The sequence below is a fragment of the Loxodonta africana genome, chromosome 3, assembly GCF_030014295.1.
Source record: "Loxodonta africana isolate mLoxAfr1 chromosome 3, mLoxAfr1.hap2, whole genome shotgun sequence".
Classification (NCBI taxonomy): domain Eukaryota; kingdom Metazoa; phylum Chordata; class Mammalia; order Proboscidea; family Elephantidae; genus Loxodonta; species Loxodonta africana.
The window spans coordinates 108,605,024-108,630,562 of record NC_087344.1 but is presented as its reverse complement, the minus strand read 5'-3'; the positions used below and the strand labels follow the sequence as shown (position 1 = coordinate 108,630,562).

At 44.5% G+C, this 25,539-nt stretch overlaps 1 protein-coding gene and 1 non-coding gene across 3 annotated transcripts in view; one reads left to right on the top strand and one right to left on the bottom strand.

Moving 5' to 3' along the window:
• GNG12 (G protein subunit gamma 12) overlaps positions 1-23,325 on the top strand; it is a 153,001-nt gene extending 129,676 nt beyond the window's left edge. For both annotated transcript variants that reach the window (XM_064282119.1, XM_023549481.2), the window contains 2 exons: positions 16,532-16,650; positions 19,199-23,325. In XM_064282119.1, coding sequence (XP_064138189.1) covers positions 16,558-16,650; positions 19,199-19,324 — 219 coding nt within the window. In that variant the 5' untranslated portion in view covers positions 16,532-16,557 and the 3' untranslated portion in view covers positions 19,325-23,325. The remainder of the gene's footprint in view (positions 1-16,531; positions 16,651-19,198) is intronic.
• TRNAG-UCC (transfer RNA glycine (anticodon UCC)) lies at positions 12,625-12,695 on the bottom strand. Its single transcript has one exon. It is a non-coding gene; the product is annotated as a tRNA-Gly (tRNA).
• Positions 23,326-25,539: the final 2,214 nt, after the last annotated feature.

Below are 25,539 nucleotides of genomic sequence, written 5' to 3'. Positions count from 1 at the left end.
GAAAAAGGCCTGGTGATTTGCTTCCCCGCGATAACAGTCATGAAAACTGTGGAGTACTCTGCAACACATGGAGTGGCCATGAGCCGGAATTGACTTGACGGCAACTGTTTTTGTTTTTCTTGGAGACCTTCAGTTTCCTTATTCGGAGAATGAGTTAGTAATATCACCTTCAGCTTGATCTCCAAGATATAAATTATTTTTTAAAAAATAGAATATAGAACAATGCAAATAACGCAGCCAGTTGTCATTGCTCATGGTGACCCCACGTGTCTCAGGGTAGAACTGCTCCCAGGGTTTTCAATGACTGATTTTTTGGAAGTAGATCAGCAGGACTTTCTTTCAGAAGTGGGCTTGAACCACCAACCTTTTGGTTAGCAACCCAACATGTTAACCATTTCCACCACCCAGGGACTCCACATATAATATGCTCCTGTAGTATTTTTCAAGACAGATTTGCATAGCCAGGTTTGTATATGCGTGGAATACCATCAGGAGGAAACATGAGAAACTGGTAACAGTGGTTGCCTCTGGAAGTCTAGCACAGAAGGAGAGCTAGTGTGTTTTATACCTTTTGGACTGTCTAAGTGTTTTACTGTATGCATACATTCTTTTCAAATTTAAAAACTAATGAAATCATAATTATTTCTTTTTTAGGGATATTGTAAAGACTAAATAAAATAACTTCATATAAAGCCCTTAACACAGTGCCTCGCACAGCAAAAGTACTGTGTAAATGTTAGCTTTTGTGTTTAATAACAAATAGTTGTTGAATTCATTCATTCACGTATTCATTCATTCATGAATAAACACACGAGGTGTCCAGCTATCCTAAGCCTGCCGTGCAGATATGAACAAATCATGTATCAGCTAGTTTTGCTACACCAGGTAGAGAATAAAACTTGTTTTTAAACAACATTCCAAGTGTTGACCATAAACAGGTTTCTGTACACGACTGGATCCTGGCAGTCTGCCTAACGGCATGGGCAGAGGGGACTAGGTCCTGCACCTCTGTGGGTCACCATCAGAGGATACCCCCTGGGCCCACATTCACAGAATGAAAACATGTTTGGGGCACAGGATGAGAGTGCAAGACAGTGTGGCCCTTGGGATCTGGGAACCACACAAGTGGCCATCCCACGCTAGAGGTGAAAGCTCACAGTGCCAGCAGTTGGCTGTAATAAAGTGCCCCGATAAAGTGGATGGAGCCCCGGGGCTTCACCCAGTTTCTCAGAGCTGTGCAGGGAGCAAGCAGGTGGGTAACCTTTGGCTTGGAATAGTCCGTCTTTTCTGGAATCCCTGTGGGAGAGAGCAGGAGGGTGTTTCCTGTTTCTAAGAAAACAAACACTGGGCACACAAACACCCCAGAGTGGTAGGTTTGTGCTGGCTGAGGTATTGGTTGCTACATAGCATGTCTTAATTTAATCCCAGGTATTTGAGGCCCCGTTCTGTGCTCAGCACTGGCATTGGTCAATGTAAGTGAGAAGATGGCATGTGAGAACTTGCTTACCTGGCTAAGTGCATGGCTTTTCAAGTAGGAGAGATCTGGATTCAAATCCTGTTTATACCACTCACTAGCCAAGTGATCTTTGGCAGATGCTTTCTTTCCTGAGCTGCAGTCTCAGTGTTCTTATTGTTGTTAGCTGCTGTCCCAGTCAGCCCCCAACTCATGGCGGCTCTACACACAATGGGATTGTACCATTGTGATCCATAGATTGTCATTGCCTGATTTTCAGAAGTAGATCTCCAGGCCTTTGGTCCTTTAGTCTCAGTAGGTATAATAAATCTGGCCTCTTACAGTTGTAGAGAATATTAAATGAGCTAATATCTGTATAATGTACTTGACACAGTACCTTACACATAACCAGTTGACCTTTGAGTCGACTCTAACTCATGGTGACATCATGTGTGTCAAGAATAGAATGGTGCTCCATAGAATTTTCAATGGCTGATTTTTTCAGAAGTAGACCAACAGGCTTTTCTTCTGAGGCCCTCTGGGTGGACTCAAATCTCTAACCTTTTGGTTAGCAACCAAGCAGCTTAACTATTTGCACCACCCAGGGACTCCAGCTGGCACATGTTATTGTTGTTATTGTGTGCCATCAAGTCGATTCCGACTTATAGTGACCCTGTATGACAGAGTAGAACTGCCCCGTAGGATTTCCAAGGCTGTAATCTTTACCGAAGCTGACTGCCGTATCTTTCTTCCGTGGAGCGGCTGGTGGGTTTGAACCTCTGACCTTTTGGTTAGCAGACAAGCGTTTAACACTTAACCACTGCGCCGCCAGGGCTCCTTCCACCTGGCACGTGGTAAGCAATAAATATAGTTGCTATTATTATTGAGCTGACATTAGGCACTGAAATAAATGGTGAGAACTTGATGACAGCTGTAAATTCTCTTCTCAGAAAAAGTAAACCACCTTTCTTGGGAATAGGCATAAGTATGGATTTCTTCCAATCAGTTGGCCAGGAAGCTGTCTTCCATATTTCTTGGCATAGACAAGTGAGCACCTCCAGCACTGCATCTGTTTGTTGAAACATCTCAATTGATATCCCATCAATTCCTGGAGCCTTGTTTTTCGCCAGTGCCTTCAGAGCAGCTTGGACTTCTTCCTAGGTACTGTAAAAATGGCATGGGGGTAGTGTCTGACCTCCTCTAACTTCACAAAATGGAAAGAGAATGAAGATCAACAGCCGAAGACTGATTCCTTGAGGCAGAGGTCAGACACACCTCCTCGCTCCAACATCTTTACCCACTCTGATACCAACCATCCCTCCCATGGCACTCTCTACTTCTCTGCTAGGTTCAGTAATTCATTGCAATGGCTATACAGAACTCACAAGCAATGCTCAGGATTATCGGGCTTATTAGGAAGTAACAGGTTACAATTCAGGCTCAAGAACACTCAGGATACAGTTCTTCCATCAGGACAGCCTCTTTTCAGGGGTGCTCGCAGGCATGCCTCTCTGGCCCTTAGCATCTGCCATGCTTAGGCAAGTGTTAACAAAGCTCTTTTAGCTCTGCCAGTAAGTGCCCAGAGGCACTCTACTCTGCCAGTAAGTGCCCAGAGGCACTCTACTCTGCCAGCAAACCTCCTGCCCAGACACTCAGCTTTCTCACTCCATGGGCTGGGAACCCTACCACACCGTCTTCATGCCATTATTTCTTCCCAAGCTCTGTCTGTCTCCTGGTTCCAGGAGTTTCCCAGCACAGGGATCCTGAGTTCAAAGGATGCACTCTGCTCCTGGCTGTTCTTCCTTGATGGTGGTGGGATCCTCTCCCTGCCGCCTCTGGGGTATCTCATCTTAAGCCCAGGGGGGATGGCAAAACTGACCAATCCTGTTGGTGAGCTACAGTTACCCTATTTGCACAGTCTCATCCAATCACTTGGGTGGGAATTATAAGACTATGGCAAGAAAGCCCACAAAAAAGTGATCCATCCCACTGCAGATGCACACACTGAATTTTGCTTATAATTTTGGATTCATGCGTAACTTTCCCCTCCGCCCAATTCATGCATGGGCCAGCCCCTTCGGGGTCCCTTGGACCTCTGAGCTGTAAGCATATAGCAGGAATTCAAAAAAGGGGCTATCATTGTAAGCAAAAGCAGGGAGACCTTTCTGGAAGAAATAAAAACTAGGGCCTAAAACCAAGTTGCCTTTGAGTCAGCTCTGACTCCTGGAGACCCCATGTATGTGAGTAGAGCTGTGCTCCGTGGGGCTTTCAGTGGTTGAGTTTTCAGGAGTAGATCTCTAGACCTTTCTTCCAAGGTGTCTTTGGGTGGACTTGAAACTAAAACCTTTCGGTTAGCAACCAAGTACATTTGCACCACTCAGGGACTCCAGGGCCTGTAGGAAGAGGGAATTTAAAGAGGCCAAGAGAAGCAGGCAGAGGACTTGAGCAGAGGCTCAGAAGCTATGCTCGTAAACACAGCCCATGTGGTCAAACTTCTCTGTGCCTCAGTTCTTAATTTCTAAAATGGGGGTGAAAGTAGAATCTGACCCTCAGGGTTGTGTGAGGATTTGCTAGGATAATGTATTGACAGTGATTGGCCTATAGCCTGGCATCTGGCATAAAGTAAGCTCTCAGTAGAATAAGTTTCTTTTATGGTTAGGATTTTATTATCGTTGCAGAAATATTGGAGAGGATGGGGCCAGACTAGAGAAGATCTTAAGTGTGAGGCTGAGTCCTTTGGATTTTATCCTGGAGGTACTGGGGAATCCCAGGAACGTTTTTTGAGCTAGGGAGAAATAATCTGAAAGTGGTTCTGTATCTGAGCATAATAATCGGGATAGGTTAGAGGGGAGGAAGATTAGGGGCAGGAGTCCTGGAAGGAGGCTGAGCTAGAATCGCTAACTTGAAGTGCTGGGGGCTGTCTTAGGCTACGTTCTCTAGAGGAGCAAGACCAGCAAAGAGCGTGTGTGCGCGCGTGTGCGTGTGTGTGCGTGTGTGTGTGTGCGTGTGTGTATTTAGAGATTTATTTCAGGGAAATGGTTCATTTAGTTGTGGAGGCTGGCCAGTCCCAAATCCATGGGTCAGACATCAGGCTGGAGGTTCCTCCTGACTCAGGTGGTTGCAGAGGCCGACAAACCCAAAATCCGCAGGTTAGATGGTAGGCTGCTGGCTCACATCCCAAGAACCAGAGGTCAGAAAATGACTAGTCGGATGCAAGATCTATAGAGGGTGAGCTTTGCCAGAACATATATATATATATAGGATGTAGGCCACAGCTTCAAGGAAGTTCCCTTTTCAACTGATTGGCTACTCAGTTCACAGAATGGAGGATGATTACCTAATACCTGCCAAACCACTGAGAAGCATGGCCTAGCCAAGTTGACACATAATTTTAACCATCACAGAGGCCAACACTGATAGAAAATAGAAGCCAGGAGAATGGGGCAAAATAAAAATGGGAATCAAGATAATTGGAAAGTCTGAGGGTCTAAAATTGTCCTGTCCCATATGGTAGCTTCTCACCACATGAAATATAGCTAGCCCAGTTGAGATGCACTGTAAGTGTAAAAATACAACCTGAATTTTGAAGGCTTACTATGAAAGAAAGAATGCAGATTATCTCAATAATTTTTTCATTGATTACATTTCAATTTTGGCCATTAGTTTAAGTAAAATATATTATTTAAATTAATATCACCTCTTTATTTTTTTTTTCATGTGGCTGTTAGAAAATTTAAAGTCACTTGTGTGGCTCACATTTCTACTGAACAGATTGAGGCCTGGAGCAAAAGATGCCTCAGTGACAAGGACAGTGGGGATGTCACTCATCGAAAAAAGCACATCAGGAAGGCTGGGGACAGATGGCAGGGTTACATTGGGTTTTACGTGTGTTGTGTTTGAAGCAACTGGACCATTTGAGTATCAATTTGAATCGGCTTTCAGCTAATCATTGGGTTTAAAGTAAAGGGTCAGGGCTATATGTGAAGTGTGTTGGTCATAGCTTAAATCATGAGGGTCAAGCACCATCGTTGACTGCAGACCAATGTGCATCAGGCACGTGCTTTTAGCAAGTTACATACGTTATCTCATTTCATCCTGATAACGGCACTGTGAGGCAGGTACTATTTTTCTCCTTCCAATTTTATTCTTAGAGCATCCCATTTTAGATAAGGGAACTGAGGCTCAGAGCAATGAAGTACCTTAGGCTAATAGGTGATAAGTCAGGATTCAAATTTATCTGACGCTGAAAGCCCTTATTCACTTGGCTACTCCAGAGTTCCAGGACCAGGCTGTAGCAAAGGAAAATCATTGAACAGGACAAGAACAGGATAGTCTAGTATTGCTGAAGCCAGGGAGAAGACATTTGCCAGAAAGAAGTTAAGAAAACAAACTTAGACTTTCATAGCAAAAAAAGTGTGTGAGATGATAAGAGCAATATCAAGTTCAAGGAGGTTTTTCCCTGTTGCTACGTGCCATGGAGCTGGTTCCAAGTCATAGCACCCTGTATGTACAACAGAGCGAAACGCTGCCCAGTCCTGCACCATCCTCACAATTGTTGCTATGTTTGGGCCCATTGTTGAAGCCACTGTGTCAGTCCATCTCCTTGAGGGTTTTCCTCTTTTTCGCTGGCCCTCTACTTTACCAAGCATGATGTCCTTCTGCAGGGACTAGTCCCTCACGATAACATGTCCAAAATACATGAGACAAAGTCTCGACATCCTCACTTTCTAAAGAACGTTTTTGCTGTACTTCTTCCAGGACAGATTTGTTTGTTCTTCTAGCAATCCATGGTATATTCAGCATTGTTTGCCAGCAACACACAAGCCACCACTGTACAACAAACTGACCAAAAAGTGGTGTTTAGTGCTGTAGGTAAAGGTTATTAAGAGGAGTTAGAATTCTGCAGGGCTTGTTAAAGTGACATGTTTTAATTCCTGGGCAGAAATAACCATGGGCATGCATTGAGAATCAGGAGGCAAAGGCACTGGAAATCATTGTCTGTGTTTCTCTTGAGTAATCCACAAAGGACCAATATCGGAATCACCTAGAAAAGTTTTTGACTCCACCCCAGACCTACTAAAGTTTTTCCCACAAGTGATCTAGATACACAGTAAGGTTAGGAACCCACAGCTCAGGATCTGTATCTCCCTCTCCTCAGGATTTACTCCCCGAGATTGGCTCATTCTCATGGCTCCCTGTCATCTTCTCTGGGGCACAGAAGGAGGATGGAATCATCCCGTGTCTTTAGCAGTAGCCTTACCTGGAATCTAGGACAGGCACTGTTCACATGGAGAACAACCAACTCTCCATTAGGTCTTCTCCCAAGGTCTCTCAGCACCATACTTGTAGCATCATCACCATGGGGGACCACCCATCTGAATGAACAACAGCCTCTGGATGGTGGAAGGCAGTGTCATCTTCTCTTCTCCAGGGCTGACACTTGTTTCTGCTTTCTCCCAACTCCTTCCTGGCATCCTTGCTGTTCAAAGGCAGGCAGTATAGGATGGTATTAAAAGGAGGATCTTGGGAGTCAGATAGCTCTGAGTCAGAGTCCCAGCTCGGCCATGTCAATCTGTGTGATCTTGGGCAAGACTTTTTCACCTCTCTGTGCTTTGTAAAACAAAGGATAAATATAGTCATCTTGTAGAGTTGTTAGGAGGATTAAACGAAATGATGTGTGCCATTACTTACCTAGCCCATACCAAAAAAAAAAACCCCATTGCCATCGAGTCAATTCCAACTCATAGTGACCCTACAGGGCAGAGTAGAACTGCCCCATAGGGTTTCCAAGGAGCAGCTGGTGGATTTGAACTGCCGACCTTTTGGTTAGCAGCCAAGTTCTTTAACCGCTGCACCACCAGGCCCATACCAAGTACTCAATAAATGGTGGTAGTTGTCAGAATTTTTTATTATAACTTTTTATTATTATTATTCAGGGGTGTGTGCCTTGGATGGCAGGGAAAGTCAGCCAATCAGAGATGCCAAATAAGGACATCAAAAGGGTTTACAAGGATAAAAACACACTTTTGAGGATGAACTGTCTAACTCCATTGAGGCTTGAGAGAGAGCTGTTCCCATTCTTTTTCATTCTGCTGATTCTGAGACTATAAAAGCTGGTCTCAGAAGAGCTCTCGTCACTGTCTCCTCCCCACTCCAAACCACTTTCCCCATCTCTCCCTGCAGCCCTTTCCTATCTCTCCCTCTCCTTCCCCTCCCCCATTAAACCAGCAGTATGTTCTTTTTGTCCTTTGCCCGGAGAACCGAGTGAGAGCAGAACAGAACATGCAGTTGAGCACGGATTCAACCTTTCTTGGCCTCGTGGCCTGCAAGCTTTGGCTGGGGAAAGAGAATGTTATTTCTTAACTACCCCTCCTTCAGGTCTTGGATTTTAGCATGTCAGCAATGATGGTATGTTAAAGGTAAATAATAATCATAGAAGTTTTAGAAATCATAACCAGTATTTGTAAGTTATTTATAGTTTGCCAGACAACATATTAATGATCATGTATCAGTCCGGATTCAATTACAGCAAACAGTAAGTACCCTTGGCGACTTGTGCAAAATGGAGCTTAATACAGGGAATTAGAAGCTTGTGTAATCATTGGAGGGGTCCCTGGGTAGTGGAAACGGTTAATGCGCTGGGCTACTAACTGAAAGGTTGGAGGTTCGAGTCCACCCAGAGGTATCTCAGAAGAAAGCCTTGGCAATATATTTCTGAAAAATCAGCCTTGAAAGCCCTGGAGCACAGTTCTACTCTGACACGCATGGGATTGTCATGAGTCAGAATTGACTTGACAGCAACTGGTAACTACTGGTATCGTTAGATTGGGCCCCCTGAGAAGGACTCCTAGAATCCCGACACGAGAACTGGCCACCAGGGCCCTCCCTGCTTCTTCACCACCACAGGAAGTAGAGAAGTGGGCAGCTGCTGCAGCCACCTACCTTCTCAGTACTGTGTCACAGTGACTGGACACTGGAATGCCACCACCTCCACAGACAGCAGCTTTCCCACCACCCTGCTTGCTAACAGAAATAAGCCAAGCAGGAGGAACCTGGCCTTCTTCTCACTTCCACCTTCCCTCTTTAAAAAAAAAAAAAAAAAATTTTTTTTTTTTTTTGTAGAGTGCATCAAATTAGCGAACCTGAGAGAAGTAGTTTTTAGTTTTCTAGCCCTGCAGCTTTGCAAGGCACACTGGGGAATGGAATGGCTGCTGCATGCCAATCAGGAGCTCACAGTGCTTAGCACATGTCACACAGTATCTAAGGAGAGGAGACAAGGAGTAAACGCACAGCAAACATTCTATGTATTTATTATACTCACGTGCCTATTTTATCTGATGCTTTTAACAATCCTTTGAGACAGAAAAGTATTAATATCCCCATTTTTTTCCATGAGAAAATTTTTGAGACTTCCTGGATTGTACAAATGGTTAATGAGCTCAGTTGCTAACCAAAAGATTGGAGGTTTGAGTCTACCCAGAGGCACCTGGGAAGAAAGGCCTGGTGATCACAATGAGTCACAATTAACTCAGTGGCAACTGATTTTAGAAAGGTGACAAGCCCTGTCCTAGAGCTGGGAAGTGGCAGGAGCAGGACAAAGACCAAGTCCCCTGACTTAATCCTTGAGTGTGTCCCTATAACTAAATATCCAATGCGTAGTGTAAAGGCAGTTATCGCGAGTTCAAATGTAGGGGCCCTGACAGGTGCACCAGCAAATGCCAAAGGTGCAGCCGCTGCTCAGATCCAGCCCAATTTTGTAGGGTTTTCCTGATTTTTCAAGAAATTTTTTGTCTTCCTTTTAAGGTGAAATCTTTTGATTTTTCAAATGTTGACAACCAATTCAAAGTTAAAACACATACACACACACATCACTATTGAGCTACAGTCTGCGAGGCCAAACCGAGACATCTGCAGTCTGGATTCAGCCCACTGCCCATGAGTTTGCAGGCTCTGGTATAAAATAATAAGTGTGAATGAGAATAGAAAAACGATTCCTAAGGACCTGACTCTGTATTCCCTCCAAGGCCCTGTTAGAAAGCTGTTGCTACCTGGTCACATTACCTTGAACTCTGCTTGTTGCTGTCTGTTTTCTCTTGTTTCCACCAGCAAATACGTGTTTTGTGTCTTGTTAAATGAGTCTAGGAGCCCAGCATTTACTAAACATTTATAGTGCAGGGTACATTACTGATTTAAAATAAAACACACAAACCTGTTGCCATCAAGTCCATTCTGACTCATGGTGACTGCATGTGTTACAGAGTAGAACTGTTTCATAGGGTTTCTTGGCTATAATTTTTATAGCACATCACTAGGCCTTTCTTCCATGGTGCAACTGGGTGGGTTCAAACCGCCAGCCTTTAGGTTAGTAGTCAAGCACAAACCATTTGCACCACTGAGAAACCTGTTGTTGGGTGCCGTCAAGTTGATTTTCAACTCATTGTAGCCCCATGTGACACGGTAGAACTGCCCCATAGGGTTTTCTAGGCTGTAATCTTTACCGGAGGAACCCTGGTGGCATAGTGGTTAAGCACTCGGCTGCTAACCGAAAAGACATTGGTTCAAACTCATCAGTGGCTCCATGGGAGAAAGATGTGACAGTCTGCTTCCTTAAAGATTACGGCCTTGGAAACCCCACGGATCAGTTCTACTCTGTCCTGCAGAGTCACTATGAGTCGGAATCAACTCGACAGCAATGTTTTTTTTTCCTAATCTTTAGTGGAGGAGATCGCCAGGTCTTTCTTTCATGGCACCAATGGGTGGGTTCGAACCACCAACCTTTAGGTTAGTAGACGAGCACAAACCGTTTGTGCCACCCAAGGACCTGCCTTACTGATCACCAAAAAAAAAAACGAAACCCATTGCCTTTGAGTCAGTTCTGTCTCATAGCAACCCTATAGTACGGTGTAGAACTGCCCCGTGGGGTTTCCAAGGAGCACTTGGTGGATTTGAACTGCTGTCCTTTTGGTTAGCAGCCGTAGCACTTAACCACTACACCACCACTACGCCACCAGGGTTTCCTATAGGGGCTTTTTTTGTTGTTGTTGTCTTCCCAACAACCCTGCAAGGTGGGTGTTATTGTTCCCCTTTTACAGACAAGGAAGCAGCCAGCTAGGTTAGTTAAAACATTGAAAGTCAGAGGTCAAATCAGAGGGCGAGTAAGTGGAAGTCTGTTGTCTTTTTTTTTGGCCTGTTCTTTTATTACAGCCACAAGGGGTGTGTTTCCTCCTGTGCACCTTGGCTTCGCTCCAATGATTCAATTACTGGCCAGGCGACAGTGACTTATGATTCAGACCCTAGGGCTTCCTGGTGCCTTACTCCCAGAGTGTGCTCTGTGACACACTTTCCATCCCCACCAGCCTCTACCTGCTTCAGGCGCCTCTAGACAAAGATGAAAATGCCCATATTTCCCAAATGGGACATTCTGTTTCTTGGAATTTCTGGGAACCTGAGGGTTCACATGAATCATAGCATTAAAAAGCAATGCAAATCCTGAGTGGCTCAGTACTGCATACGTTCATTCAAATCTGTTAGCCAAATGCAGAAATGAAAACAAGGCTACAGAAGCGATAGAGTTTTATCAAGCCGGTGGTCAGGTGCATGCACAGGACGTGACCTTCTGGTGGAGTGGAGCCCTGGTGGTTCAGGAGCTCCAAACGCTGCCCCAAGCCCAGACCTCCGTCCTTGCCTACTAGCAGCCGGGAGAATATTCCTGCTTAGCTTGCAGATATGAGAGGAGAGGCCTTTCCACCGGGGCACTGGACAGACAGACAAATCCATTCTGCACCAGAAGGAGTGTTGTACAAACATGAGGGGATTGGCAAGCCCACAACTCCAGGTCACAGAATGTTAAGGTCACCCTTGATTAAGAAACCCATCGTGGGACGCCCGGTGAGGCCCTGAGTGTTTGTGAATCATAGTAATTGGAGTCATGTTCCTTCCTTGGTGCAGAGGGAAAGGTGTGGTTTTGGGAGTGGAAAGGCTTACAAGCTGGTACAAGGCTTACAAACTGGGCAACTCAAAGTGAGTCTTATTCACTTCAGTTGCCTCGTCTATAAGATGAAGTTGGAATAATAATAAACTTTACAGGATCATAGTGGAGCTTCATAGAACAGTATGGTGAAAGCAATGTGTGTGCTCTTAGGTTCTATACAAATACCAGGTATTGTTTGCTTTGGAAGCTATTCTTGGTGGAAGAATAAAGCAAGCCTTTTATCAACTTAGCAGTACAAACAAACAGCCAAGCACCCCTGCCACTGAGGGAATACCAAAGAAAACCCTGTGAAGGTGCAGCAGTGTTTGGAGGTGGGTGTCTGCCCCAGCCCAGGAGGCGCAAAGCAGCTGCAAGTGGGGAGGAAGTGCTCGGCCAGATGGCCAGTCGGCCAGTAAACACCTCCTGCAGCCCAGGAATCAGCAGCCATGCCCCTCTTTCCCCAGCATGGGGCACCTCAGTGGACTGCGTTTCTCAAAGAGGCTCCTTAAATTAAAGCAATATAATTGTGATCTGATCTCTCTATAGGAGCAGTGTTACAATGGGAGATCATATTCTTTTCCAGTGGCCCAGTGTACAACTTTTTCCAGGAATGATCACGAAGACCCCATTTAATTGACGTCAGTGCAATTCCTAAACAATATTCAGTAGAAAGCTGTTTGTTTTTTTAATAAATCTCTGAAGCTGTAAAGTCCACCCACGGCATCAACTTTTCTCCAGTTTTCTAGGTGGGGTTCTCCATATACCAGCAGCGGTGAGGGGACTTCCAGAAGAGAAACAGTATTTGAGTTTCCAGAGGGTCTGGCCAGGCAGGAGGTAGTAGAGGAAGGAAGTGTCTAATTACTTGTTTAATGTTTGTCTCCTGAGCAAGATCTTAAGCTCTGTGAGGGCAGCAGTTGTGTCTGTCTTGTTGTTGTTGTGAACTGCCATCAAGTCAGCCACCGACTTATGGCAGCCCCATGCACAGTGGAAGCAAATGCTGCCTTACCTGTGTCATCCCTGTGATCAGTTGTGGATCATCCTGTTGTTGATTCATAGGGTTTTCATTAGCTGATTTTCAGAAGTAGATAACCAGGCCTTTCTTCCTTGTCCAACTTAGTCTGGAAATTACACTGAAGCCTGTTTAGCCTCAATAGCAACTCATAAGCCTCCCCTGACAGATAGGTGGTAGCTGGGCACGAGGTGCATTGGCTGGAAATCGAACCCAGGTCTCCTGCACGGAAGGCAAGAGCTCTACCACTGAGCCACCAATGCCTCATGTGTCCCACACTGTGCCAGGTATCAAATAGCACTCAATAAAAATGTGGTGCATGGATTTTCTAGAACCTGGGGCCTGAGGATTCCCCAGTGGAGGCAAGCCGGAGGCTTCTGGAGTGACAAGCAGGAGAGGCTCTCTGTGAAGGGGCAGGTCAGACCACAGATATCAGAATGGGGGAAGGATGCAAGAAGCCCTAAGCTGGCAGGTGTGAATTACGAATTGCTAGCTATTTTTAATCGTGACCGTAATACAGTCAGGAAGTAAAGTCCACCGTGTACTAGATGCAAAGTTTCTTGCCAGCTTTAGTGGGGGGTACCAACCCAAGCATTTTATAAACGGTCTGACCGTGGAATGTTTGCTTATGGCCGTGCAGTGGGAGCAGTGACTGATGGAGTCCTGAAACATGTGAACTGTTCTGCAGTTACGGGAAAACTTGGTGTGGGGACTTGGAAATTTCATGCCCTGGAGGTTGCGAAGAAGAGAATGCTTGGTGTTATTCTCATACGAAGGGAACATTTAGAAAGTCCTTAGGGTGCAGCCTGGAAGCTACGGGCTGTGCAGAAAGGGTGTCAGGTTCGTGTTTTGGAGGCGGAGGGCCATTCCTCAGAACCTGCGCCAGCTGGGAAGGGAGCCTGGTTTAACATGCTACAGGGAACAAAATATGTAACCGCGGTACTGTGAACCCAGGCACGTCATGCCGTTCAAAGTGAGGTTTCCTAGTGCCCAAGCCCCGTTTCAAAGTGTCTGTTAATAAGCGCTTGCCGAGGCGCACACATGGAGCTGGGCTGACTGCTGGGTGTGAGCAAAATAGCTGAGGAGGAGACCCCAGGCCTCTCCTTTGGGTGGGGCAGGATGGCTGAGAAACCTGAGGAAAAGCCAGCAGGTCAGGGTGGAAACAAGGTCTCAAAAGGCTTAGGACAGGCACGGCCACCTTGCCCTGCCACCTATTTCCCCCTTCCGGTTTCCTGCATTGCTAGTGCTTCTCTGCTCCAGGGGACTCTTCTGCTGGCTGTCGGCAGCCACTCCACCCTGCCCTGGCAGTGACGTGCAGCAGAGTGGGCAGTTGTTGTTCGCTGCAGTGAAGTCAGCACCCAACTCATGGCAGCTCCACGCATAACTGAGCGAAGTGCTGCCCAGTGCTGCACATCCCCGTGATTGGTCACGGATGGGACCATCGTGATCCACAGGGTTTTCCTTGGCTGATTCTTAGTGGATCACCAGGCCTCTTTTCCTAGTCCATCTTTGTTTGGAAGTTTCATTAAAACCTGTTCAGCATCATAGCAACACCCAAGCCTCCACAGACAGATGGGTGGTGGCTGTGCACAAGGTGTATCAGCCAGAAATCGAAACCAGGTCTCTTTCATGGAAGGCAAGAATTCTACCACTGAACCACAGATGCCCTGTAGAGTGGCCTGTTGTGGTTAAGTGCAGTCAAGTCAGTTCTAACTCATAGTGACCTCATGTATAACAGAATGAAACACTGCCCCGTCCTGCGCCATCCTCACAGTTGTTGCTATGTTTGAACCCATTGCTGCAGCCACTGTGTCAATCCATCTCGTTGAGGGTCTTCCTCTTTTTCACCAACTCTCCACTTTATCAAGTAATAAAATGTCCTGGGGACTTGTTTAAAAAAAAAGAATCAATGCCCATAGCCCACCCAGACCCAGTCCACTGAGGCTCATTGATTGGTAAGGGAGGCAGACAGGTAGACAAGGAACGCCAATGCATTGTGCTATGTATGACCCCAAAGGATAAAAATTAACTGCTGTTTATGGAGTGCCCTTGGTCCCATGCCAAACACTTTTTGTGCACCAGCAAATTGAATCCTCAAAAACAACCCTATGTGATGGGTAATAGCATCCTCATGCTATAACTGAGAAAACTTGGGCTGGTAGCAGTTAAGTAGCCTGCCTGGTTTCACCCAGCTAGTAAGTGGCAGAAGCAGGATCCAAACCCAGGAATGTGAAGCTTGCTGCTTAGGCTGTATTTCAAAGTCCTGCACACTATTAAAAGCACGGTTTGATTTGTGCATCTGACTCAAAGCTTCTTTTGACCACAGAGGGTGCAAGCATGATCGCAAGTCCTTCAACTCAGCCGTTGGGAGAATTCTAAGTCTTGAGGAACTCTGTGTGGAGTAGTGCCCACATGGTGGACACTGTGAAGCCTGTGGGTTGCTGCTGTTCTTGTCAGCCCTGTCCGGTCTAAGCCTTTATGGCAGAATTACTCTGTGCAGCTACGGCCCCTCCAAGAAGGCTGAGTCAGCCGGGGTTTGTGACTGGCGCCACCATGCCCTGAGACTTCGCTGAGCCCATGCATAGTGCCGGGGAGGCACACCTACTGTCCACCTGCTCCCATGAGTCATAAAACTGCCACACTGCCGCCACTGCCAGGCCTGCCAGCTCGGCATTTTCCCCCAGTCACCACCTCGCAGAGAGGGAACTTAGCCATATATGGCAGGGCACCAGGCAGTGCTTTTCCCCAGGCCAGTCTTCTCCTTGGAATGTGCAGTTGGAAAACCAGGGCGGTTGAAGCTCAAGGTCCAGGATGTTTCCGTTGCTTTTCACCAGGTGGCTGGGGAGAGAGGAAAACAAGGCAGCCTAGAATCCGGGGGCTCAGGCCAGAGAAGAGAATCAGCCCTGGAACAGATTATGGGGTAGCAGGATGAGCAAGGGTGAGGCCAGAGGGAGATGGAGGAGGGAATGAAAAAGTTGTAAATATTCCAGGCTTTCGGCTGCTCATTGTGTCTTACATGGCATTTGCTACGGCTCTATCATTGAGAACCTTTCAGCTGAGAGATTCCCACTTTTTCTTGAAGAAAGGCTTCCTTATCTGCCTAACACTCTCCAAATGATTGCACATCTTGATAGCACCTAAAAATGCATTCTTTTTACAGAGTTCCTTGGGGGCTCTCTCTTTAGCTGTTTTTGATTGGCAGGACTTGTATGAGTGTAATAGTTGGCTAAGAGAGCCAAAACGAAATAAAATCAAACCCATCTATTAAATTAGGTAGCCGTAATATTAAACTGAAGGAGCCCTGGTAGTGCAGTGGTTAAGTGCTCAGCTGCTACCTGAAAGGTCAGTGGTTTGGACTCACCCTCTTCTGGGAAAAGATGTGGCAGTCTGCTTCTGTAAAGATTTACAGCCTTGGAAACCCTAAGGGGCAGTTCTGCTCTATCCTTGGTACGGTTGCTAGGAGTCAGAATTGACTTGGCAGCAATGGATTGGGGTAATATTAAACTGGAGTGCTGCAAACAGTTAACACGCTTAGCTGCTAACCATGAGGTTGGAGGTTTGAGTCCACCCAGAGGTTCCTCTAAAGAAAGGCCTGGCAATCTGCTTTTGAAAAATCACCCCTCAAAAACCCTATGGAACACAGGTTTACTCGGGCACACCTGGGGCGGCCATGAGTCGGAATCCATTCCTCAGCAACTAGCTTTTAATATTAAACTGCATATAAAGTGTGGCTTCTGATCACACATGCTCATGTTTGCTAGAGGGCCTTCTCACTACTGCAGGTGTTTATGTGTCTTCATTTTCCCTTGGAAAATCCTAGAAAAGGCAACTTGTATGCTGTATGTTGGAGTGCACTGACTAAACTGCTCGTATTGGGCTTCTGCAAAACAAAGATTTGTGAAGGCGCTCAAGTAGATAGCAAGCTTAGACATCTGTGCCGTCCCTCAGAGTGCTGAGGGGCATTTTGGTAACAGCTTCCGAGTGGCTGTGATGACTGGGAGAAGGCCTCCTTCCCCTTCAAGGTAACATAAAGCAATATGGCTGTTCAGCCAGTTTAAAGATGACTGTGATCTACCTTTAAAAAAGTGATTCTTTTCAGATTTCTGGTGAAAACAATAACTGAAGATGTCCAGCAAAACAGCAAGCACCAACAACATAGCCCAGGCAAGGAGAACTGTGCAGCAGTTAAGATTAGAAGCGTCCATTGAAAGAATAAAGGTAAGAAGCCTTGATTGGATGAGATGTGCTTTCTGGTCAATTCCAACTGCTCTCCAAAAGCCAGGCCAAATTTCAGAGAAGGTTGTGTCATTTAGCAGTTCCAGGGTGGCGCAAACAGTTAATGCACTCAGCTGCTAACCGAAAGGTTGGAGGTTCGAGTCCACTCCAAGAGGCCTCAGAAAAAAGACCTGATCTACTTCTGAAAACTCAGCCGGTAAAAACCCTATGGAGCACAGTTGTACCCTGACACACACACGGTTGCCATGAGTCAGAGAAGACTTGACAGCAGTTGGTGGGTTTTAATGCCATTTAACTCAGCTGGGTCCCACGATTTTCCCAGCTGAGGGTCTCAGGATCTTAGCTTTCATTTCTGCTAGCACTGGCCTCATTTTAAGAGCTGAACAGCCAAGTGGCTGAGTTCCCCTCTCTGTTTGGACAAAAAATCTAAACTCTGGACAGGATTTCCTGAGGACCCACCTTCCCTGAATGAACATGGTCGAGTCCCATGATCACTGTGTTGCAAATTGGGATGAGTTCCAAATGGACTTATAAACACCATCATCAAACCGCTGGCACTTATTAAGTGCTCTAGAATTATCAGTGCAGCTGAGGTAGCCCTGCATAATAAGTCAACAGTTGAGGTCTCCTTTTTTGGAGAATGCAGCTTTTTCAATGTGTGTGGACTTCAGTGACCACTTTCTGTACTGGGATGAGTAATGGCAGCTGTAGCTGAGAGCCCATAGAGAAGCCCAGAGGTATTTGTCAGGTCTCCTGACTTTGCGGTCTTTTCCCCCCAAATCCCAAGGGAGGACTAAAGAGTAAGTGCCCTGGAATGTCGTGACTAATGCTGTTTCCTAGAAACTGAAGTAGTCACCTGATAAATTCCTCTGGGCCTGGAGATAGTCACCTGTCTTCAGAACATGAGGCAGACTGTGCTGTACTTGACACGGCTCAGCTGCCCGGTGCTCGTCCCCTGAGGACACTGATCTGATTATTCTGCTCGATCTCCCACCCAGGCTTCTGAAACAGGGGACGGTGTTTTCCATTTATAATTCATGCCAGAGTTAGGCACTGCATCTTCTCACGCTGGTTTTGGCCCTACTTTTATTTCCCCCAAGCCTCATCCTTAGCATTGAATCTTGAAGTTCCAGAACTTCGCTCTACTCTTTTAGGGTTTTGGCTCCAAGCCCATTATTCTCTTCTTAAACTTTGTTCTGCATTCCAGCCCCTTTTTTATTGGCTAGAAACTAAAGTGGTGTAGTGCTTAAGTACTACGGCTGCTAACCAAAGGGTCGGCAGTTCAAATCTGCCAGGCGCTCCTTGGAAACTCTATGGGGCAGTTCTACTCTGTCCTACAGGGTCGCTATGAGTCGAATCGACTCGACGGGCTGGGTTTGGTTTTTTTTGTTTTGTTTCGTTTTGTTTAGAAACTAAAGATACAACCTTCCCGTCATTCACGTACACTTTTCCTTTTAATACAACCTCCTTCCCCACCCCTCACTTTTTATTTTGAAAAAGTTCAAACCTGCGGAAGAGTTGTAACAATAAACACCATGAACCCTTTGTTGTTGTTGTTAGTAGTTGCCCAGGTGTGCAGAGTAGAACTGCTTCATGGGGTTTTCAAGACCATGACCTTTCAGAAGCAGATTGCCAGGACTGTCTTTCGAGGAGCCTCTGGGTGGGTTCAAACAGCTAACGTTTTTGCTTGTTTAACCGTTCGCACCACCCAAGCTGCCCATTTACCCTTTACCAAGATTCGTCAGTTGTTAACATTTTGCCACATTTGCTTTCTCTGTCTCTCTCTGTCCTTCTGTCTCTCTTTATACACACAGACACACAAACCACATATAATTTTTCCTTTGACCCATTTGACAGTTATTTAGACATTGTGACTCTTCACCCTTAAATACTTTACAACGTATCTCCCAAATACAGGGGTGTACTTTTGCATAACCACAGTACAATTATCGCACTCAAGAAACTTAACTATCACCTACTATACCATCCATTCTGAAGAGTCCAGGCCACTTAATTTGCAGAGCAGACCTCAATTTGGATGTGATCATTTTGCCCTGATGACTGGGTTTCAGTTACACGTTTGGGCAGGAATGTTAACTAGGTGATGGTGTGCCCTCAGCGGTGGCATCTTGTCTCATCATTGTTACGTCTAATCACTTGGTTAAAGCATTATCTGCCAGACTTCTCCATTGCAAAGGCACCTTTTCCTTTTTGGAGCCCTGGTGGGTCAGTGGTTAAGAGCTTGGCTGCTAACCAGAGAAGTCGGCAGTTCAGGTCTACCAGCTGCTCCTTGGCAGTTCTACTCTGTCCTATAGTGCTGCTATGAGTCAGAATTGACCCAATGGCAACAGATATGGGTTTTTTTTCCCCCCTTTTTAATAAGTTATCTGGGGGTGATACCTTTGAGACTTCGATTATCCTGTTTTCCAACTGTTATCCACCCAATGGTTTAACATTCAAATACACATTTAAAGTTTGGAACTAAAGTCTTTCTTGTTGGTTTGTTTCCTTTGGTTTGTCTATATGTCAGGTTTCCAAGGCGTCTGCGGACCTCATGTCCTATTGTGAGGAGCATGCCAGGAGTGACCCACTGCTGGTCGGGATTCCAGCTTCAGAAAACCCTTTCAAGGATAAAAAAACTTGCATCATCTTATAGTGGAAGAGTGAAACAGTCCCTCACCTCTTGTCAACAAAGCAAATTATGAGCAGCTTCCTGGAGAGATTTCCCCTTAGCTTATTTGGTAACCACTGCTAATAACTAAAATGCTCTTACCTTGGAAAATGGACTCTGAGGTCTTTATTCTCCAAATTGTCCTTTCTCTAAAATACCCCCCACTGATTTAATAGAGTAACTGTCTTGTTTTCCATTTGTTAACTGTGGTGTCATATTGGGTTACTGTTGAAGGAAAGTTGGTCTGGCCCTTTTTAAAAACACATAGACTTTTAAATATACATGTCATTCAATATGTCAAGTCCTAAATTGCCTAAGCACCTGTCTAGATTAAAATGCCAAGAATTACTTAAATACTAAAACCTTTTAACTCATTTTATGTTCTTAATAAGAGTTTGTGCCAACTTGTACGGTATATGGGGGGTGGGGGGTAAGAGGGTGTTGTTTCATGTATATGTATATGCTTTGTGTATACACATATGAAAGAGCTTATTTCCTAATTAAAACTTTTTTCTCTCCATTATCAGTTCCTCAACTCCAGAAGTTATAAATTTATCGTGAGCTGTAGGTAGGTAGAATAAAAATTCTTTTCATGGAGTTACCTTACAAAAAGTACAGGACATCCTAAAAATTATATTCATTGTAGATCAAATAATGAAGTCATCTCTCCTGTCTTGAATCCTTGCTGGACCTCTTGGGCTACAGAAAACTGCCAATTAAAATTTAAAAACTTAACTAAAATGCCTTTATATAATATGAGGTATTAATCTACAAGGGGCCTTTGGGCTTTGGTGACCCTGGAACTGGAAAAGGGGAGGAGACCCTGGGTGAGGACCTTGGACCACCGTGCACCCAGGGTTCATGATGGATGAAGAGTAGACACCTCTGAAATTTCCTCCTGTTGATTGGAATGAGGCAGACAGAGGGACCACGAGCCTGGCCACAAGAGGAGCAGGAGTATATAAAAACCAGCTCTTGTGCGCCTGGCTTTTCACATTAGTCCTCTTTCTCTGCCTTCCCTTTATCTTTCCCGCTAGAGCGTCTGATTTCGGAGGTAATAACGTCCATGTCCCCAGCCCCAGGTGGGTGGAACATAGTGAGAAAGAAACACAGCCATAAAAAAATGTACAAGTGTCAAAACACTTAAACTCTTTTCAAATATCTGCAGTTTTCATTGCCGTTCTGCCCACAAACCATTCCAAGAGGCGTGGTCTGCTACTTGGGCCCACCTGTTCTAGCAGCTGGGTACTGAGTTCCTTGGTGTTCCTCTGGGCATGAATATATAGCCTTCACATCCTCGGAATTTCCAGTAGGAACCCCAAAAGAAGGACTCTTGTGTAGCCAGAGGAGATTTTGACTTTATCACAGAGGAAGAGAGAGTCCTTTTTAATATGCTGGCTTAGAAACCCAAGCCGTACACTAGGCCTTTGATATTTTGATTCAACTTCAGTTCCTTAAACGTAACTACTCCCTGAGTGGCCCTGCCTTGTGGAACACTGTGTCCTGCCTGGGGAACTTTGAGTTTAATAAAACCTTTAAAACTTCTAAAAAAGTAACTACTTAAAACCTAGTCAGTCTCAAAAAAGATCCAACCCCCGAGAAGGAATTATTAACAGTGGTTTTCCCTAAGTCTGTACAGTCTGCCCTCCAGTGCAAGCTGCTCTGAAAATCTAATGTTTGGGCTTGGTGTATTATGCTAATTGTGTGTGAGCAAATGCAGCGCTATTTTAAAACTGCTCAGATTCTGTAATTCTCCCAGTCACCTTTCAGCATTGTGAACTGCCTGCACTTTTCCAAGACCTTGTGAGAATCGAGCCACTGCCCTTAACCTTTTGTCATCTACTGCTTGGCTCTGCATGTGTGCCCAGTTCCCAAGTAAGTGAGAGGCACCCGTTTAGGAGAGAGAACAGTTTCACACTTCAGGAAGGTGAAATTTGAAATGTACACTAAAAAGACGACTTTACGTTTAATGCTTTACTTAATGAGACATTCTTTTTTTTATATTTTTCTACTAATAGTTTCAGAACACTAAGCTTATGTTCACTCGATGTTTAACGTGTTTCTTTAGGTATTTATAATGCAGCTTATTACAAGATATTTTCATGAAATTACTTTTATTATGCCATTATATACACATTATCAGTAGCAAGTAGAGTTTATTCTCTAGTACTAAACATTCTCTTTTACCCAACAGAAAACAAATATATTTTGCTATGTATGTGTTATGCTTGTAGTGGTAAGGAATGGATTTGAGGTCACAGGAGATTTCATTTTCTTTTCACTGGCCAGATATAATAAAGGATATGAGTATAAATGTCGTATAACTTACTAACCAGGTATAGGGCAAGTTCAAGAAAAAAAATGAATCAAATCCTTTGATGCCGAACCCAAGGGGAGGGAGGAAAAGTAGCTAAATGTTTATTTACTTACAAGTAGAAGTCTTTGTGAAAAAATATAATATATGTATACATATATGTGATATACAGAAGTCACTTTTATTTATCAGGCTTTATTCTACTTATGAAGCCAAGCTTAACTGTTCTGCAGTAACTGGTTTATGATAATGATAGAAAAATGTCCAGTGCGTGTTATTTTTCCAACTCTCAGTATGATGACACGCTTACATGTACACATGCAACTTCTCGACTTCATTTCCATGAAGCTGTGTTCAATATACTGTCTTTAGTGCTGCTTGTATTAACAGTAATCTCTTTTCTTTTTTTCATTCTGATATCTTCATTAGTTCATCATAAATCTGTGCAATTGAAGCCTCAGCACCGTGGCAAGATAGGCTAGACAAAATATTATGATTCCAAAGTATTTCACAGAAGCACTTTTTTTAAATTGGGAAAACACTCTGTACACCAGGTGGTTCACAAACTATGTGCTGGAGCTAAATACTTTTTTTTTTTTCTTCTTCTTATACGGAATTGGGTCTTGAAATGTCCCTATGTTATTAAAATGAGAAGTGCCATACTTATTAAGGGAAAGATCTGATTTGCTTTGTCTCTGTTTGGACTGTATTTATACTTTGCTAATCTTTATACTATCAGGAAAAAAAACTATAGCAATGATTTCATAATTTTGCAGCGTAGGCTAATTAGGCGGCGGAAGATCTGCCAGGCTTTCTCTTACAAAGCCTTCTGTTCACCTGGTTTCTAAGGAAGATGGTGTATCTGACTGACTACTCAGCATTTTGATTTAAGAGAGATAGGCCCGAGAAGTGAGTCACAGTACATGTCAGTCTTTCATCATAAAATAAATAAAATACCAGAATATGCTATGGATTTATTGATTTCTTGTATGGTAGACCTGTGAATAGGAAAAAATGCATCAAATCAAATAGAATTATATGTATATTAAAATAGAGCACTTAACCTGAAATGGGTGGCCTGGATATTTGCCCTGTATCATTTTCTAGCCAACCCTGTGTGGTGTGACTTTGGACAAGGCACTTCACCTCTTTGGATCTCCATCGCTCCATCTGTAAAATGAGGGGTTTGAAGTAGATGGTGGCTGAGATCCCTTCCTGTTCTCAGATGCATCAATCCAATGGTCTTACCCCTCACTGGTCCTACCAACATGTTGGTGCTATCAGCTGCTTCAAATATAAAATTGGTATGTCTATAATGTATGATCATTTAATAGCTTGTGAAAGGCCTTTTTGTTATATAGCTTTTTTTTTTCCAGTTTTATTGACTTGGTTACTGTAATAATTTTTATTTTTAGCTGTGTAACTACAAACACACATTCTCTTGATGTCTCAGTAAATTTGCAGTTGATAGATAGTTGATGAGGTTTTGTTATTGTATAACATTCATTGCTACTCATCTGTCCAGCATCTTATTAACCTTACCACTGTGACCATTGTGTGTAAATCTGTGCTATGGAAAAAATAAAAGCTTTTACTTCACAGATAACATGTTCACAGATTTGGAAGAAGTTTCATTAAAACACCAGTGCTTTCTTTACTGGGTCAGTGCCTCATTGTACCATCCTACCCACTTTTTGCTCAATAAGTTAATAAAAGGCCACATCTCTTCCCTTTTTCCTTCATTCACCCAGTTAACATTTTCTCAGCACCTGCTGAAAGCCAGGTGCCCAGAGTCAGGCTCTGGTGACACTCTAATGAACAGGATTCACACCAGCCCATCAGGAGCTCACAGAGTGGAGGATGAGAATGACAGACACATAAACCAACAATTACAGTGCCACGCGATAAGTGCTGTAGGTAGGTGAACACAAAATGTTGTGAGAGCCCAAAGGGAAGAGGGACCAGCTCCACATCAGCAAGGTCTGAGAAGGCTTCCAAGGGAGGCGATGTTTGAGCTGGGTCTTGAAAGAGGAAGAAGTAACACTGCACACGTTGGAATGGAGACTTGGGAGAAAATGACTAGAGGAACAGAAAAGTGGCCTCAAAGCTAGTGTGCAAAAGGTCTCCCATACTGCTTGTTTATTCCACAAACAACAAGGAGGCAGTGAAGGTTGTTAAGGAGGGGAGTGATGTAATGATTCACTGTGTGTGGAGGGCTGTTTCCCATCCTTGAGACCCAGCTGTGACCATGGAAACAGATAACAAATGGAAGGTCATTAGACTGGTGGTGACTCAGATTCACCAACATTTGCTGAAAGTTCCCTGCCTACTCCTTTGTCTCTTCTCTCAAGGCTGGGATTCTCACAGAGATGAAGGGAAAGCAACATCATCCAGAAAGAGAAGAAGGGAGGCAGCCAACAAACACCTGGTTAAAAGCCAGGAAAGCTACAGAAACGGCTCCTACTTCTGAGAACCAATACTCACAAACACAGAGTAGGAGCAAAAGATGGTCACTCTACCCTTCTAGTAAGAGACTGAAGAGTTTAGATACTTTGGCCAGGAAAACAGGCAATAAATGACAAGCACTTTCACTGCATCTGACCAAGTTATCAGATGTTCTTGACTTTCAATGGAGGACAATTGGGGATGGTGGGTGGGGTTGGGTAGGGGTGAGTTCAAAAAAGGCAAGGAGGCTGAAAAGGGAAGAAAACATGAGTACATGCCAGTGGAAATGTACACTGTCTTAATGTTATGAACCTTTTCAGGTAAGAGTAGGAGCTTAGTGTGGAGATGCATGTCACGCGGCTCTTCTGGACATGAGGGGTGATCTGTTTCTCATTGGAAGAGGGTCAGTCGTATGGGTACACATGGATATTTAAGCCTTCTTACTTGGGGCTAGGTAGACAGATAACCTGGGGGTGATACTTTGAGAGTTTGATTATCCTGTTCCCCAACAGTCTTCCACCCAGTGGTTTAGCATTCAAATGGAATCTAAACCTAGGCATTCAGTTTACAACATTTTGGCTTATAACCCTGACCATGTTTGCAGAACCTGGTTCCACCAGCAGCTCTAGCCATCCTTGCACAACCTGGCATAGCTAGCACCTTTAGTTTGTTTTCAGAGCATGTCCCAACTTGCTATTCTACCCTGTAACCACTGAGCAGCACATAACCTTTGCCTGCACATGAGCCTTTCTGGTGCTCCAATTACTGTCCCCTTATCAGAGCCATTCAGGTCTATAAAGGCTGATTAACTGTTGGCCAGCCCTGGGCAAACATATGCAGTCAGTTTCAGGAATCCTCACCTAACTATCAATGTTTCCAGAAACAAGTATTTGCTTTGCTCTAGAGGAAAATGCAGTCCAAGTAAATTCATCCTAATGTGTTAACAACTTCATGTATGGGTCTGCAGATGTCCACTGGTGCTATAAAATAGAACTATGAGGAAACAAATGCTTAGCACAAAGGAATGGAAGCTAATAATAAAGTTTTAGTCATCCTTGAGAATTAATTTTACATATGAATTATTCCTAGACTCTAAATCCTCCTAGACATCTATTCAATTATGAAAGCAAGTAATTGAAACGGTTGAGATATGTACTGGTAAGATGCCAGGTCTGGAAGTCTAGGGAATTGGCTACAGAGACATCTGTGTGTAGTTTTGCTTCTGGTCCTCAAACCCAACCAACCCCCACTCCCCACCCCTCTACACTCACACCCTGCTTAGGGGTAGAAGTGGGAGCCTAAAGCTGGTCCTAAGGACGTTGACCACGTGACATCTCAAGGGCCCTGTGAATCCACAAGTTTGTATGATGGGACACTGAGCAAACTTGGGCAGTGGTACCTGATCTGTGCCAGGCACTGACAGACTCGGTCATTAATGTCT